General features: G+C 39.9%; 1 protein-coding gene across 5 annotated transcripts in view; it reads left to right on the top strand.

Moving 5' to 3' along the window:
• The window catches only part of LOC117206721 (multidrug resistance protein homolog 49), a 74,573-nt gene that overhangs the window by 43,268 nt on the left and 12,814 nt on the right, over window positions 1–18,491 (top strand). For 3 of the 5 annotated variants that reach the window (XM_033446305.1, XM_033446306.1, XM_033446307.1), the window contains 8 exons: window positions 4,632–4,765; window positions 8,485–8,554; window positions 9,011–9,095; window positions 9,762–9,955; window positions 10,255–10,503; window positions 13,043–13,456; window positions 14,588–15,011; window positions 16,582–16,785. In XM_033446305.1, the coding sequence (XP_033302196.1) occupies window positions 4,654–4,765; window positions 8,485–8,554; window positions 9,011–9,095; window positions 9,762–9,955; window positions 10,255–10,503; window positions 13,043–13,456; window positions 14,588–15,011; window positions 16,582–16,785 (1,752 nt within the window). In that variant the 5' untranslated portion in view covers window positions 4,632–4,653. The remainder of the gene's footprint in view (window positions 1–4,631; window positions 4,766–8,484; window positions 8,555–9,010; window positions 9,096–9,761; window positions 9,956–10,254; window positions 10,504–13,042; window positions 13,457–14,587; window positions 15,012–16,581; window positions 16,786–18,491) is intronic. The other 2 variants (XM_033446308.1, XM_033446310.1) reach the window with 1 other exon arrangement.

Here is an 18,491-nt window from a genome sequence, read left to right on the forward strand (position 1 = left end):
TCGATGTGTTGACCGTTTTCACTGCCAGCCATTTCGGGTGCGTTGCTATTCTTTCTCTGTACCTTCTTGCACATCTGCTAATCTCCTCCTTGATCGTTGGTATTCCCAGGTCTTTTCAAATGTCCTCGTTTCTAACGTACCATGGAGCGTTTACTATTGTTCTAAGAATTTTAGCTTGCATTGTTTCTATTTTGCTTATATGGCTCATTGATACTGTTCCCCATAGTGGTATAAATTTCGATTGGCGAGAGAAAAAATTGTGCTGTTTTCGGATTCAGTCGATACAATTGTTTGCGTTAGTATTAGTTACGCGCATAGATGCGTGGAATAACAGAGATTTTCTAAAGATCGAGTACTAGATTCGATAAATCAGGAATATCAGGACAGACGATGCAGTTATTTCGAACTTTGAGCACAAACATCAGCGAGACGAGTTTACGTTATTTTAGTGATTAATTCCAGAGAGATTAAGGGTAGACCATAATCATTATGGCAACTTTTGACAACAGATTTTTGTCTTCTCTTATGATTCTTATGATTGGGAAAAAGTAAAGTGTTTAGAAATGGAAGTACGAGCAATACATAGTTTGTTATAACAGGATGACCGCTTTAAGAAATGGTCAGTACTCGGCCAGAAGAAAGATAAACATATATATATTGATACGTTGCGTCGTTATGCTTCATGTTACCAAAGCGAAGGTACGGCAAAGTTGCCCTCTATTCGTCGGCGAAAGACGAGACGACATAACAAAAGAACGCTTGATCAAAGAGCAAAAGTAATGAGAGATACGGACGATGGGAATAAAAAGGACGGTGGCTTCTTTTTTTCCATTTATTGGCTTTCTCTCGTTTACTCAACGAAGTCTCGTTTAGAGTGCTTTTGATCCTTATTACTGGGTACCGAGACTCTCGCCCATCGTTGATGTACGGAAAAAGAGAAAGAGCAGGAGAAAACGCTATCTTAAAAGATTTTAATCATATTACACCGACTATTCTATGGAGTTAGGAATAAATTAATGTACCGTGTCTGATCGAATTATCTCGATGTAATTCGTCTTCCAAGTACGAACAATGGCAACATCGAGATCCTTCTTCCGACGATTAAAGACGTGTCTGTACAATTAAAAGGGTGGACCGGTTTTTCGTTGAAAAAAGTCACCGAACAGCAACTCTGTTTCGCGATTAAAGACCACCTACTAACTCAGTCCGCAACACGACCTAATGACTTAGCCGTTTTTATCGCGCCGTTTATTCGACAATTAGAACAGCAATTGGATGCAAGAAAGACCGAGCGTTGTAGAACGCAAGCGGCAAATTGCAGTTGCTTAACATTAACGCTTTGTCGCTTGTCGCGGTTTCATTTGCACCGGTTCGCCAAAGTTTCGCTGTCATGCATTTTTACGCGGTGACCCATCAGAATCACCGAGCATATTCGTTCCATACGTAGTTAAAACTTTCAAAATTTCGGATATGGAAGGTTTAATATTTTCGTTCTTCCATCTTCGTCTTTCTCTGACTCTCGTTCTCCCATTCGAAAACTATTTCCTGTTACAAATAGAAAAAAGAATTTGACGAGTTTTTCTCGATTTCAGAAATTGAAACGCGTTGGACTATGATGTTCTCATATATTTACATTTCAGAATTTTAATAGGGAGAAAGAGAAATAGCACGCAAAAGCTTCGCTTGAAACTTGAGCTGATACGTACGGCAGGACTGTCTGGTCCCCTGTGCAGTCGACTCTACGGTGTAGCGACGTAGTAATATACCACGAGCAAGAAATGATAGCCACCCCGAGCGCTGAATTATCGTTTTAGTTCGCGCCATAGCCTGTTGAGCAGCCAGAGATTTAGAAAGATCTCGGCCATTGCAAGAACAGGGAACAGAACTTTCCTTCTACCATCTATTAACTGTCACCGGTTATTCTTTAAGGAATGCATTCGGTTAAACGCAATTAAACAATAAATAATTTACTCACGCACACAAACTATTAGATTATAACATAAATTCGTCCTACTTTCATTATTCGTTATTATCTTTCGTTTAATTAATAATATTCCTTTAATAAATGTAATTTAATAATTCACACGCGCTATCGAAGAATTTGGAATCGTTACATGTATCATGGAATCAGGAATTCGAAAAAAAAGACGAGTGAATTTAGAATTCTACTATCTTGGAAAGTCCTCTACTCAAAAATAGATCAAACTAAACAAAATTACTGCCTACGTTAATTTCGAATAAATAATACAACCGTGAAAGATAATTAAAGAAAAAGCAGCGATCTAAAGTATTGGACAACCAGCCTATCCGACCAGCGAATGATCGCTGAATCATCGAACGAATGTTTTCGTCATTGTCAACGCGTAATCGAAATGTGACTACTAGGCCCACCCTTCAAACTTAATCATAGGTCCTATCGGTCAATCGATTAATTAACACGGATTAGCGGAGTTTCTAGTCATCGCTTAGATTGGATATCCTGTATAGTAAACGTATGATACAGTGGATAATGACCGAGGTAAATAGAGTTTGTTGTCCCTGGATTATCGTTGCTAATTGCAGTTTGCGCAAAGCTCTGGATCCCTGCTCTCCCGCGTCCAACGAAACAGACGGTTATAACGGATCGAACGGCGACAATGGATCGGCCGACGCAAATATTGACCGCAACAAATATAGGCCGGGCCGACAATCAAAACGTCAGCTCGGCTTAATTTATCGCGATCCTGCAAGGCTGCCCCGCCGCGGCCTGCGTTTTTCCAACCTGATGCCATGTCGATTGTACCGCGTTTATTGAAAGCTCAAGTGCTCGACGTGTGGCCCGTTGGTTGCGCGTGACGTTTCCAAACTCCAAACGCCACTTCCCAACCAACATACCGGAACAACGCCGATGCGTACCGTGGTGTAAGAGGCGTGAGAAACTGACGCGAATTTTGTCAACACTATACCTCGAGAGCGGTTGTTGACAGGGTTCGATTAGTTGTACCGAACGTTTGGCTTCGTTTGAATTTCCATTTTATTTGGTTTTTTGAGGAAATTGGCGATTTTGATAATTAACGATTATAGAATTATTATTTCTGATTCAACAGAGATTTTTATTCACAAAGTGTTTCTTATTATTAAGTTACAATGTTTGTTAAAATAAGGGATTACAGAATCTTTGTCTTTGCAGTTATTGAAAATATACTGTTAAGGTTGATTTCTATTGGGTCAGATTTTATACGTACATTCATTCATTTTTGTATATCACCATTTTGATTATAACCATCGTTACATCGCGTGAAACGGTCCGTGCGTCCGACGTCCTTCGTTGTCTGACCGTCAAGACCCAAGCACCATTTTACAGACCCTCGATATACCTAAGGCCCCGCCATAAACCGAATCTTATTAGTTTGCGGGAACCTTTAATCCTGCAAATATTGTCGGTTTATAGTTTGTACCTAATACAATCCTTAGATTTATTACACGTTCTTACAAATTATGGAGAAAGCGGATATTTGTCTAACGGAAAAGCCGGGTTTTCCCAGGAGCCAGGTCATCCCTGAGCCATGTCGGTAGGGGGCTTTCTTCTCCAATCTTCATTTATTAACGTTGGCTATAACCAATGGGCATCGCGGTTCGTTACCCTCACTTTTCTAACGAAAAGTGTGAACAACGAATCCACGTCCTTAGTTCAAAAGACACACCCACATCGAGTTTTCCTCCGTAATCACACAAGAACGAACTTCATTTGTTCTCATCACGACAGAGCAGTCACTTCATCCCTCTAGACTTGTTCTCATCACGACACATCAGTCACTTCATTTCTATCCTTCTTCTACGACATCAGGACAGCCAACTCAAATTCTTCGACTTACGCTCTAGACTTGTTCCACAATAACATTCAAGTAACAGTTAAAGCTCATCAGTTAGTCTAAATCAACTCGAGTCAGTGGTCAGGGTTAGGAACAGCAAGAGTCAAAAGTTAAGGATAATCTACAAGACAGTCAATCGACAGAAGGTATATCATCACTGTCGTCAACACGAAAAGGAATCTCAGTTCGTACTCATTCGGAGTTGTCATCTCAAATACTCAATCTTGTATCACACTGAAGTTGTTGGATCATTCAAATATACAGGGTGGTTGGTAACTGGTGGTACAAGCGAAAAGGGGGTGATTATACGCGAAAAAAGAAGTCGAAAAGGAGATGTGATAAAGTGCACGCGTACCGAGCGAAAATTTAAAGTCGATTTTTTCGAAAACAAAGCCTCAAACGAAAAATTTTTATTCTATATTTTCGACTTCTTTTTTCGCATAGAATAACCCCCTTTCCGCTTGTACCACCAGTTACTAACCACCCTGTATATTAGATTGTCCGAAAAGTTTCTTTCCTTTTTTTACGTTTAACGTTTTACATTATTTTGTCGAATTACGTACGATTCATTTCATTCTGTTGAGATAAACACCGCGACATTTTACAGATTCGTTTTCACGTTTGTATGAAGGTGCACTGTTGTAAAAAACACGTTTGCGAAAGAAAAACACTTTTCGGACAACCTAATATCAATTAAAATGTCGAGTGGAACGAAATATCTATGATTGTAAAGTTATTTGTAGAAGGTTTTAAAATCGTGATATCTCTTTTTAATTACAGAGTTGTTAATTAAGAATGCGCGATGACACGGCGAATTTGTCAGTGGACAGCAAATCCGCGCGAGAAGGCGCAGGGTATGGAAATGGAACCCCAAAAAACAAACTCTCACCGCCAGGAAAAAATATTCTTGAAGTGTAAGTACCATAACAATTCCATGTACATACGTAGTTTCCTCTTCGATTATATTAAGTACGTAAGATTTCGTCTGCTTCTTAAATTTTCCCCTTCGCGACAAGTAGTCCAAAAGCAAAGTAACCGCTCCGAAGACGAAACTTCACCGCGCGAAAAATTAATTTACACAAGCTGGTCGCTTTATCGACAACGTGGTGACTGAACATTTCGAAGAACTTCGTTTCTGTACAATAGCTCAGAGAAATAGGGAAGGGGATAAATGGCGAGCTTATCCGTTACTGATCGATGGTTATAATGTTCATGATCGATGAGATGAAAAATTGCGATGTTTTTTTCCCTTCTTTAAGATCGACCGCTCGTTGTCTGCGTTTCGTTGTCCAGACACTCGATCATTCCTGATCGATCGCTAACCAATAATCATTCGAGATTTCGCGAATCGACAATGTTGCTTCGCCGTGATAATTAGAATGCGGATTTTTATGCACATTTATACGAAATTTAAAGGCGCAGAGGTGTAGAAAATGCATAAATGCTATATCTGCTTGTTATAACTTTTAATAAATAAAACGAACGAATTATTAGAACGAACAATTGGAAAAGTAGAAATTTGCATAAAAATTCATCCGATCTATAGCAACGATATTTTGCAAAAATCAGAGTTTCCATCCCTGATGTTGGTTTATTAAACCTTCTTTTTATGGTTAGAATAGAAACGAGAATAGTTTGAGGAAAATTTAAACAGCGTTTACGCTGGATCCGTCGTGCTTCTTTCGCAAGTTTTCGCAAAATTTGCATTTATTCGTGGCCGGAGGATATTGGCGAGAAAGTTGAGAGATTGATCGATTCGAGTGGCGACAGATGACGGAAACTACTGACACGAAGGAGGCGCGTACAAATTTTTCTTGGATAGATAGTTTCGCGAATTTTCGTGCCCGCAATAATTCAAGAAAACTCGTCGTGTAGGAAATAATCGTTCATATTGAGAGATGGATCGAAACGAAACGTGATTAATGCTCCTTAGAAACGTGCACGCCGATAAATCACTGCAAGTGAAAACTGGAAAAAATATATTATATACAATTCATCATACATATAAAAACCGATACTGATTTTTCTTAAGCATTAAATTCTCACCCTAAGTGACCATATCGTGTGTTGCATAAGATTTTATTTCTATTTATTTGGTTAGTGCGATACAGCCGCACTATAGAAGTTTTAATTATTTAGTCTTTTAATTATTTCGATTAGCATAGTTTTGTCGTTTGTTACGAAATTTGTCACGTTCTTACAAGACGTAACAATCCTGTATAACAATCCGATAATAATCGTTAAGTTCATTCTGTTTGGAACTTGGTTTACAGCATCCAAATTAATTGTCAGCCTGAGAAATACAATTACACCATCTCATCGAATTAACGTATAGGGATCGAAGGGAAAAGTTTGCTCGTTCAACTACCGAAATCGGACTTGTCGAGCGCGATTCGTTCACCGGGGGGTAAATTCATCTATGCATCGTACTGTTACGATGGCAGTCTCGTGTTCCTTGTATAAAATACCCATCGTAGATTCGTCGCAGGAGTTTCGAACAGCAATTACTCCGCTAATGGAGCCCCTACGGGAAGATCCAGACTTCGTCGAAGCCCGACACTTGCCGGGGTCGTCGCGACGGAAACCGGAAACTTCGCTTTTCCTTTCACACGCCGACGACGATCCTTCACGTCCTGGCTGTCTACGTTGATCCGCCAACCAACGATTTACATAGTGTTCCCGGCAGATTTATGATCTCGTATAATACAGCGTGCCATTTAACTCGTTTATTACGATGCTAAATAATGGGAATCGATTCCCGAACAACCATGTTACTAAATCTTCGTACAATCGTGAAAAGCTTGGATACCTTGACTCTTCGATAGCAATGGGATTAAGTTTCATTCGACTGGAATTCAACATTAATTCAAGTCAATCCTAATATAAAAGCTTCTCTTTGCTATGTTTCATTTTCTGCATTCATAAATTATTGGCTCTGTGAAACCCAGAGCGAGTAGTTCAAGATATCATAAGTAACAGAACATTTCCTGGTTTCATGTGAAACGTAATAGTTAATTCAAATTGTCAAGGAAATTAGACGACGATAATTTCGCATTCATGCGAGATAACGACGCAGAAATTTGTAAAAACCATTTGTTAGAGTTAGAAGAGGAACATGATGATGAACGATCAAGAAGAAGAGTTATTATCGTAGGGTAACATTTGCGAGAGGATAAAGATTCTTGGACAATTTAGCGGGGCCATTTCCTCTGAAGTCGTTGGATCGTTTGTCAGGGTGTTTCAGGCGAAAGAGAGAAACTGTTGGTTTCTTCGTCGCGGAACTTCCATTTGTATTTTAGACGTTAGTGCGCTGTTTTATAAAACACATTGAGTCGTTTCCCAGAGGAAATGATCCTGCTGGTCGATGAACGCGAAGCGTTTTAACATTTTTGCCACTCGATTTCTTTCATTCATTTTGAACGAGCAGGAACGCGTGCCGATCGTTATCGGTGTTTGTCGAGGAGCAACGCGCTTTGAATTAACTGAACGGTCGCTTACGTCACTGGTTTCACGACTGTAGTTCGCCACACGTTTTAACTACACGTTTGTGCAACAATTCTCAGCTAACTAGGTTTACGAGCGTCGAGTCGATCTTAAGTAGGAATAGGGTCTCGAAATCTGGAACTTCTCGGAAAAAAAGAAAAAGAATCAGGAAATTCGAAACTCTCCAAGTCCGGATAAATAATAATTTGTATAAACAACCTACGAAATTATTGCGATGATACGAGTTTATTTGCAATTAACACTGGAACTACCGATAGTTAACACGAAGCTATTTCTACCACAACCAGTCAAAATGACTGGTTATTTAAAAAATATGCGATAATAGAATATTTTTATTTTTTTCGACTTATTACTTTCTTACAGAAGGAATTCCATGTTATGTAGTATATTTTTGGTATTATTAATCCAGTTGGGACCATGATCCCTAAATAGGGGTTGACATATTTATGAAATTGTAGAACCAGTCGTTTTGACTGGCGTGGTATTTCTAGTGTTAGCATCTAGCGATCGATTCGGAATTTTCCTGATGACTGATATCGTCATATTGAATGATACGCAGTAAAAATTTAAAAAACGTGTGGGAAGTTGTACGAAACGAGGAAACTGGTTAATTGGGGTTCGATAAACAGATTGCAAAACCTTTTTACACTTCGACAGGTACCAGTCATTTTGACTGATATTGGTATAAGTAGCCTTGATACCAAATTATTTTCAGTTTGAATACATAAAAAACAAAGTAAAATTCACTATATTATTCTTTTAGTTATCGTTGCGAAAGTCATTACATCATTGCGGAAAAAAATATAACACGAAGTAGAAATTTTAAAATAAAATTGCAAAACCAGTCAATTTCACTGGTGTGGTAGTTCTAGCATTGACCGATAGTAAATTGAGAAATATCTAACGAAGATAATTAAGAAAATCTTAAATGATTTTTCATCGATAATAATGCGTTTATCAGTGAAAACATTCGCAGAGGTGCAATCGTCGACGCGATACCGGATTCGAAGTCCGGTTTCGCGATCGGATAAACAGGAGACGAACGTATATTTAAGTCTTCCCTGCTGATGCATATGAAAATATTGCTGTAGGATCTACAGTGTACGGAACCTTGTATATTTCATTTCAGACACGCTCCAAGATGCGAAGAAGGATAAAGAGGAAACTCAGTATATGCTACAAGAGAATGGCGATCCAATGTACGAATAAGATTTTTACAGATGAATGAGATTTTGTTAAATAATTAGAAAGAGAAATATAGGAGGAGTAAATATGGGAGTCAAAATGATTGTAGGAACTTACGGAATTAATTAGGAGATATCCTGATCGCCCTAGAGACTGGAAAAATCGTATAAATTTATTCATGATGATTTCTTAATTGTAGCAAGTATATCCTGTAAGAGTATTCTCGGATTGAAAATTAAACAATCGGAACTTTGCATTTCTATGGCAGAAGAAAGAAACGTAACCGATTCTTAAGCTTCTTTTCTCTCGGGAAAATTGTTTTTCTCTTGCATCCGGAAGTACTCTTCCATAACCGATCATTTTCTCGTGCTGCTACAAAGAGCAGAAGAATGGATAACGGGCAGCACATCGACGAGCAATTGTATCTAAAGATGTTCTTATTAAAAGTCAATATTACTTTGTGTCCACAGTGAATTCGTGCCACCTCAAACGAAGGAGGAGGAGAAGCCGGTTGCGTCGGAACAATCCTTGCCACCAGTGCCTTATTTCAAACTCGTAAGTATCATCGGTCAAAAGAAAAAAAAGAAGTAACGAAATAAAATACAAAGAAAGCAGAGAACGTCACCGACATTTGTCAAACATTCCACATACATCCTGTTACAGTTGAAATATCACCGTGTTAGTTTGGAATCAAACGACGAAATCGATCTTCTAGCGGCCGAACGGTTTGGCTATCGAGTCCCTTTGTCTTTGACAAACTTAACGAGCGCGATTCTGTCGATCGATCGGGCTTGTTTTTGTTTAGAACTAGTCAGATCTCCGTCCATTAATCACCGTTAGGCCAGCATTAATTTTCCCCGGGGTTAAATCTGCCGGAAAGGCAGAAGTTGCCGGCACTAAATCACTCGAGAATATGTTTCTGAAATTTTCGACTAGTTCGGCGACAAATTGCTCCGTCGACGCCACCGGAATCTCGCGAATTCCCGGCGAACCCATCATTCGGAAAATTAACATAACGTCGATGCTCGCGCGCAATTAATTAAAATACGTCCGTTGCCATGGCTGTTGCCCACCGGTGCTTCCCCTGTGCTACCCCTTTTTCTCTCACTTTCCCCTCAGTTCTCTCTGCTTCGCCGAAACTTTGAATTCCAGTTTAATCGCGGCGTACGCGAAAGCTTTGACCAAACTCAGTGACGAAAATCGCTCTATGTCTGTTCACAGTTTCGATTTGCAACATGCGGGGAGTTGATGCTGATTCTTGGTGGCCTGATCATGGGAACTTTGACAGGCCTGTGCATCCCTATTTCGACGATTCAGTATGGTGAATTCACCACATTGCTGGTGGATCGTAATACGGAGAATCAATCCAGTACACCGACGCTTATATTGAAGTGGTTCGGAGGAGGAAAGGTCTTGTAAGTCTTGGCGTACTCAGACAGACACGCCTACACTACCTGAATTGCATATTTTTAGCACGAAACCGAGACGCGAGACTCGCCTCTGACGCGTTACGTTAACGAGAAAATAGATCGCTCGAGGGGAATATAGCCTAGTTTATTCTGTCTAGTTTACTTTGGTACATCGCTACGAAGTTCCGTAATTTTCCACGTCGATGCTGTTCCACGGAACGATACTCCGAATTGAGAATTTAGAAAAACGCTTTCCTTTCGATGAATAATATAACGTATTTATGAGATAAATATTATGATTGCAGGGGACCCAATGAAACATATGAAGCGAGGATGAGCGCTCTGTACGACGACTCGGTTGCGTTTGGTGTATCCTCCGCGGCGCTATCTACCTTCCAATTTTTCTTTGCCGTGTTCACGGTCGATTTATTAAATGTCGCTGCTTCTAGACAAATCGCTCGAGTACGTAAGATGTTCCTTCGCGCTGTTCTTAGACAGGATATGACGTGGTACGATACCAACACGTCGACCAACTTCGCCAGTAGAATTACCGAGTAAGTATACTTCGCTGTTAATCGATAACTCGTTAAAAGAAGGCAATTAGATTTTACACAAAAGATCTCAGATTGAACCTTGAAATACATTTAACAGCCAGACTTTCGTTTCCATTAAAATTCACTTTAAAATAATAGTTTCGTTAAAATCCAAATTTAAATCACAGCTAATTAATATTCAAACTGTGAATTCAAATCAATTCCATTTTATTCGAAAATTCTATTCTTTCCTTTCGTATGGAAACTGTCCGGACGATAGACACGTTTCACTCGTTGATGGAGGATATCCCGGAGATGTATAGCCTCGAGTAGCCATATTTTCTTACGTCGATCCGGCTTTCAAGCGAACATTGCGGTTTCGATTTCTCCCAGTTCCGCGGATATAAACGTAGCGCGGATCATGTATAACGGAGAAGCGAGAAGCAAAGTTTAGGGAACGAGATCTCTGCTCATCAACAGGTGGTCGCTCGTGAGAATCGAAATCCTTACCCGATACAAAGTCCATCTCTGTTTGCGGTTGCGTTTCAGACCGCGTAATTATCGAAAAGTCAAGGATGGATTCATAACGGACCAATTAAAGCGTCGCCACTAGAGCATTTCCTTGTGCAATCTGTTTATTTCGGGACGAGAATGTTCGCCGCAATAGTATATCCGTGGCGCAAGTCGCATAATTGCATAGACACGCGTGCAATTTCGATGAAAGAAATTCGACGTTGCACGGTGGCTAAATTTTTCTTCTTGTCGCCAGGTAGCGTTTCCGGTTTGTAGCAGACGATTGAAACACAGAATGAATCACGCTACCTTACACTGTTGCAGAGACAATAAATCTCGTTGCATCGTAAATATAGCACCGTGATACGCGTATATATCGATGTAGTTACAAGACCCATTGGCATTAAAAACGATTTGGCTCATAGTCCGCATTTATAACGACTATTACGTAAACTCGACTTAACACCTGTCTTAAATGGCAATCATCGAATGGCACGGATTTCCTGTATTTTCTTTGTCATATCGAGTGCAACGATGCGCCAGGTTTTACGTACAGTAACTGACGAAAGTATTCGAACGTTTATTGGAGCCTTTCGTGAATATATTGTTTGTATCGTACAAAACGTTCTGAAATTTCATTAGTTAGCACGGCAATGAGAATCGATCGGTAGATATTGGCACAGTTTGATATCTGACAAAAAAATAATAATGCTGTGTACATTTTCATATAGGTAGGTTTCCAGCTTTATCAATATACTCACGACAAGTGATGTCACGTTACAATGCTGATGAAATTCCAAAATGTTTTATATAACACGTACAATGTATACGTAAAAATTGTCTATCATACGCGTTCAAATACTTTCGTAATCCATTGTATCATCGTAAATCATTTCGTATACATTCGTCGCAGTTGCGTCAACTTGTTCTCGTTCGTTTCTTCCTATCATCGTTAGGAATAAAAATCATATTTTGTAAAAATGTTTCTCGTGTCGCAACTTCCCGCTACATATTGCCGTTATCAGTTTGAAAACGTTATTTCACGTTGTATGACTGTAAGACGGAATTATAATAAAGTTCGCATAATTTGAGACAATATTGATTTTAGTTGAAGGTGATTACACGACATTCGCGAGTATGTGTTATTGTACCGTAAATGCTGTGTAATCACCCGGAAATGTCTTAACGTGGCGCCGCAACATTTTCACGAATATTCTAGAACGCGAAGCAGGATGAACAACGTTAAATATAAATGCCACGAACACAGTGACACTTCTCCTTGACATTTATATATACGGTTTGAGGAATCATTTCTTTATATCGTGCTAAAACGTACACACCGTTAGATTTTATTTTTAGTTTGCTTTCCGATCGCTATTTGACAGCTTGTTTTCTTTAATCGTATTAGAGGAGATAATGGAACTGCGGATAATATGGTCGCGCGATACAAGCGAGAAGCTAAATTGAATATTCGTTGAAACTGAACTCCCCGAGCTTTTGCAAGGTGACCTTTGCATCGTCGAAGATAAGGCAAACTCTAATTAATTCATTCTGAATGGTTGCCCGCGGTTCCGTGTTATTTTCGTCAGGTACTTTGGATAGAACCGACACCAAACTATACGAACGTATCTAATTACGGTGGTGGTCACCTTGTACAACGACGAGAAGCCTGGCAAACGTGCCGACGAAGAAAGAATTTTCCACAAATTTATTCACGACTCGAATACTTAATCGGGTGAAAATTCATCCCAGAGAAATTTAAATTGAAGATCATATGTCAAAGTCCAGTTTTATTTTTATTGTGTGCCGTCTCGTTAATTTAATTTTGCAGCATTTGCGCGGACAATCAAAATATTCACGGTTGATGGGTAACCCGGTACCCGAACACCAAATTGTCCACACAAAATTTAGTAAACGTGTGCTTTGATAGAAACCTACTTTTCGATATAATTGATAATTCACTTCTTGGTACGAGATATTACCAGATATTAATATTAAGCATTTTATGGATTAACGAATGTAACCAAAAGTTGTCATGACGTTGCAGAGACTTGGACAAGATGAAGGAAGGCATAGGAGAAAAACTGGGCGTGTTCACGTACCTCACGGTCTCCTTTATCTCCTCCATCATCATATCGTTCGTATACGGCTGGAAATTAACGCTGGTGGTACTAAGTTGCGCACCAATCATCGTCATAGCCACTGCCGTAGTAGCGAAAGTTCAGAGCTCCTTAACAGCTCAGGAGTTGAACGCTTATGGGCAAGCCGGTAGAGTGGCCGAGGAAGTATTAGGCGCCATCAGGACCGTGATCGCCTTCAATGGAGAGGAAAAGGAAGTGGAGAGATACGCTGAGAAACTAGTACCAGCCGAGAGAACCGGAATAAGACGTGGAATGTGGTCCGGAGTTGGTGGTGGCGTGATGTGGTTCATCATATACATCAGCTACGCAATAGCGTTTTGGTATGTCTATATTAAGATTGTGTGAAAATATTTGTACGCTTTTTGGGATATGCGTTTGCGTACTATAGCATAGATGAAAGAAATACGAGTATTTTCAGAATAAACGCTTCTGACGCGGGTAAACAGGCACGAGAAGGGTAGAAACGGGTCAGCCATGTAATTTCCGCATTGTGTCAGAGGTGTTTCAAGTAAAAGTTGTTTGCTTTAAAAGGGAAGCATCAGACAGGGGTGTTCCTTTGTTTGCCATGGAAAGTGGCGGTCTTGGCTACTCTAATTCGATATAAAACGATCTTCCCTTGGAACTCTTCCTTTTTCTGTTGTTTCCTCTTTTCGAAAATGGACGAGTTACGTACAGTGTAGGGAAAAAGTTTGCGCGTAATGGTGGCTAAGGGAAGGAACACAGGTTTGGTTAGAATAAATCAAATTTTCCCTCGCACGATCGTAGGATGGGGCACACGAATTTCTATTATTGTTATATCTTAAATCGAATCATATAGGATCGCGCGATGGAAAAGGGAAGTGTTCCGAGGAAACATCTGAAGAACGAAATGCGTGTGATATATTCGTCAAAAAGTTAGATCGTCGAAAGACACACTCGCAGAGTAACCGTAGCCCAAGAGTGAGAGATGCGAATATCAAAGTAATCGGATGGGAATAGATTAAGAGTTTTAAGCCGTTTACATACGACTAGACATGTGGTATACGATCAGATGGTACACTGATCCCGTCTGAGTCGATGCAAACCGTAACTAGATAATAACGCTGATACAAGTTTACGTATATTGCAACTAGCACTATGAAACCTCGTAGTCGCTGCATGTATCGTAACATGTTTCGGTGTATGTAAACAGCTTTAACCATTAACATAACACAAACACTGTAGCAACGCGATCTATTCTGTCGTCGTGCCGAGATGTATTGCCAAAGTTAAACAATGGTAACTTTGAGAGCATCGAAATTAGATACCTTTCGTTTCTGTGCTACCTCACTGGTCATCCTTCTATCTTTGTACACTATGTGATCTTTCATTGTCAAAAGGAAGAGGAGATCTCGAACGACTGCAATAAATCACGACAAGTTCTCGAGATGAAAATTAGAACGCATGTTAAATTGACGATTATCGTTCGCCAGGTACGGAGTTCAGCTGATCCTGGAGGACAGGCCAAAGGATGTGAAGGAGTATACACCAGCAGTGTTGGTGATCGTGTTCTTCGGTGTGCTAGCTGGCGCTCAGAACATGGGTCTGACATCGCCGCATCTCGAAGCGTTCGCGGTGGCGCGTGGTTCAGCCGCGGCGATTTTCCAAGTGCTTGATCGCGTGCCAACGATCGATAGCTTGAGCAAGGATGGTCAGAAGCTTCCATCCGTCAATGGTGAGATCGAGTTCAAGAACGTACACTTCCAGTATCCCGCTAGAAAGGACGTGAAGGTGTTGCAAGGTTTGAATCTGAAGATCAATCGGGGCGAGACCGTGGCACTCGTCGGCGGGTCCGGCTGTGGCAAGTCTACTTGTCTCCAGCTCATCCAACGTCTCTACGATCCTCATAAGGGACAGGCAAGTAAAAAGAAAAATTTGTGTTTGCGCGAGAAGCAAAACGGAGGTAGAGAATCGCTGGATCAAACAACGGTTTGGATCGTGCGATTAGATCGTTCGCATTTCTCTCTTCATTTTACTTTGAGTTAAACTTTTTTATTGTTTAAAGGACGCTCAAATTTAAGGAATATATAATTGATACGCGTAATTTGTACGTTTCAATTCTGTGTTCAAGATTTCCTTGAAACATTCCATTTGTGTGTGTTGAAACGGGAACGATATTGAAGAAGCGTAGCGTCAGTGAAAATTGGAGAACTGCGAAACGTGCTTATTACACAGCTGATAAAAAAAAAAAGAAAAAAAAAAGAAAAAAGTAAGAGACGAAGAAAAGAACTAAAGAATAAAAAAACTGCATATTAAATTTTTATAATTGCGATTAAAAAATTATATCGCGGGGCTGTTGAGATAGGAACCGTTGCGCTGGCGCCTTCCGTTAATGATATCTCGTATCAGATTTCCCCTTGTTAATTTAGAAAACTGTAACGAGCTGGTACTTTCGCTGTCGCGTTAATTAAATAATAATAATAATAATTCGTATTTTTATTATTCGTATTAATCCGTATAATTTAGTTTCCCAGAGTAATTTTATGTCCACGGTCGGTAGCCATGAATTTTCCATCCCACGAGAATCGTAGACTCGTCTCCTCAATTTGTTTGTTTACCGAGGGAACGGGAGTAGTTTATTAAAATGTAGAAACTGGCGATATTTTTATGCAGACGTTGCGCAACGAGCACGGTTAAGCGATGAGTTCGCTGATTAACCCGATGAAGTTTTTCTCTCGGTCAAAGTCACAATGGTGAGCGTCGAGAGCTCGATGTACGCGCAATTACGGTTTTCGCGTATATCGTTCAGAAGAGCATTATCGTTCGTTCTTGCTAGAATTATTGTTCAAAACGATAGAACTTTTCCTATGCCAATAAGACGATCGAAATTTTTATCTCGCATGAAGATTTCACGAGACGCTCGGAATAAAATACAGAAACATTCCCGTTTCGTAGCATCGAATTCCAACTCGATTAAATTCCACGGTATCCAGGCAAGCGTGACTCGCGAGGGTGAATTTGTTAAGTGCGTTCCGAGTTAACAATATCCCGACCGTGAATATATTCCATTATTACATCTGTATTCGTGAACGCGGCGATGGGAATTTTAGGGAACAAGTTTGAAGCGTTTCTCGCGGCGGCTGAGTTCTCTCACTAGTAAAATTTTCTCGTGTTTCTGCATCCGTCGCAGTTTCTCCTGCCAAAAATATTACGCCGTATATTTGGCATAATGTTTTCGAGCTGGCTCTTGAACTCCTTTTCCCTTCCACTTACATTTTCCATAGCATTGTTGCGCCGTAGCCGATAAAAGGGGCTTTCGCCTAAAATTCGCTCATCCGAGGAAAACGGCCGACAACGACGTTGAACGATCGCCCTTATCTTTCTCTTCGCATCGCATCGTCGTGGTCCTGTTCCTCCTGGACCACCATTGGTCAATGTCAAAGACAATTCTCACAACGATCACGCGTCGATCTCTCTGTTCGAACAGGTTTTACTGGACGGTGTGGACGTGGCGAAGTTGAACGTTCAATGGCTCCGTTCGCACATAGGCGTGGTCGGCCAGGAACCGGTGCTCTTTGACACAACGATACGGGAGAATATCCGGTACGGAAATGACAGCATTACCGAGGAGCAGATGATCAAAGCCGCGAAGGAAGCGAACGCTCACGACTTCATCAGCAAACTGCCCGAGGTGAGTAGCTTCGTACCTATTCTTCCATTCCGTTGCCGTTTTCTCTGGTCCAACGGAATTTCAGTTTCCCTTTTCGTGGTTCGTGACAGACGGAGAACCGATTGATTCGGTCACTTTTCAACAACCAGTCGCTCGAACCTCTAGGCGTGCGGAGTTACGTTCACATAGTATAGACCTATGTCGAAAGATTTTCTTGCTCTTGGTATGTGGTACTCTTTCCGTGCCGATGGATCTCTAGGATCCAGGCACCAAAGAGTCGTCTAATTAAAATCATGTCCAGGAACCGTGAATTCGCTTGGAATTTTAATCTCGTCCTTGCGTATCCTCTCGTCCATCTCTTCTATCTCGTTGATCATCGCAGTCGTGATGATTCTAATCATGGAGATAAGGAAGGGCACGTTTTCTTAATGGCCATTGCGGTTGAATTTTCCATTTTTTAAATTTCAATATCTTATCAGTGTCTCTACAGTTTGATTTAGAATATTGAATATTTCTGAAAGTTTTATAAACATTTACGCAAATTACTAAACTGCGACAAGAAGACTGTCTGTTGTAATCTTTTTTAATCGCAATTTATCGAGCAAATTTTGAACAACGCAAAACACACTGACGTAAATGCAAAAATGGTACGGACTGAACAACATTGATACAAGTGTGCGTTGCGTTTCATCATTATCTTCATATATGCTATATTGATCTTAAGAATATCAAATTCGAAACGTTCGATTTCTAAACCTCCTTCTAAACCTTCTTTCTCGTAGATCGAAACTGCGAATTTTTCCTTTCTCGTAGAATTTCGATTTTATAATTTTATGACACAGGCTCATAAAATTAGGCTTTATTAGGTTGTCCGAAAAGTTTCTTTCGTTCTATAAAGAAATAATAGACGCACAATGTTTTTTGTTTTATATTAGTTTATTGAATTATGCACGAACATAATAATGGAAATATAACGAAATGGATCATACCTAATTCAATAAAATAATATAAAATAGAAATTGTTGTTCATCTATTATCATCTTATGAAACGAAAGAAACCTTTCAGACAACTTAATATTACAAATTCGGATGCGAGAGACTGGCGTCAGGCTATGTGAGCTTCTTTAATTCGTTTCCACGATCACAGGATTTTTGGTTTCGCCATGGTGAAAAGTGACCTTTTCATTACGATTTTTATTCTTATTAAAAATTAAATATTTCCTACCTTGTAACTGAATATTACACCATGTACACATGTCCGTATTACACGGCAAATATTCTGGAAAAATTACGTAAGGACGAAATATTAGGTTGTCCGGGAAGTGTCTTTCTTTCGCAAACGTGTTTTCTACAACAATGCACCTTCGTACAAACGTGAAACCAAGTCTGTAAAATGTCGCGGTATTTATCTCAACAGAACAAAATGGATCGTACGTAATTCGACAAAATAATATAAAACGTTGTGCGTCTATTATTTCCTCATAAAATGAAAGAAACTTTTCGGACAACCTAATGTACCAGTGAGTCTTAGGAAATACTCAGTTCGGATAATAGAGGCTCGCTTAGGAGTTCGTATATCTGAACTCGGGTCTGAATTTCTTTACATAAACGAGATGCGGATAAACGTAGTTCTATTGTAGATAATTCATATATTACAATCTAATAGTTTGACAAATTATGAGAATCGAACAATGTCTATTATCAGTTATTCTATTGCATATCGAGAT

Source organism: Bombus bifarius, unplaced genomic scaffold, assembly GCF_011952205.1.
Source record: "Bombus bifarius isolate JDL3187 unplaced genomic scaffold, Bbif_JDL3187 scf7180000008008, whole genome shotgun sequence".
Lineage (NCBI taxonomy): Eukaryota > Metazoa > Arthropoda > Insecta > Hymenoptera > Apidae > Bombus > Bombus bifarius.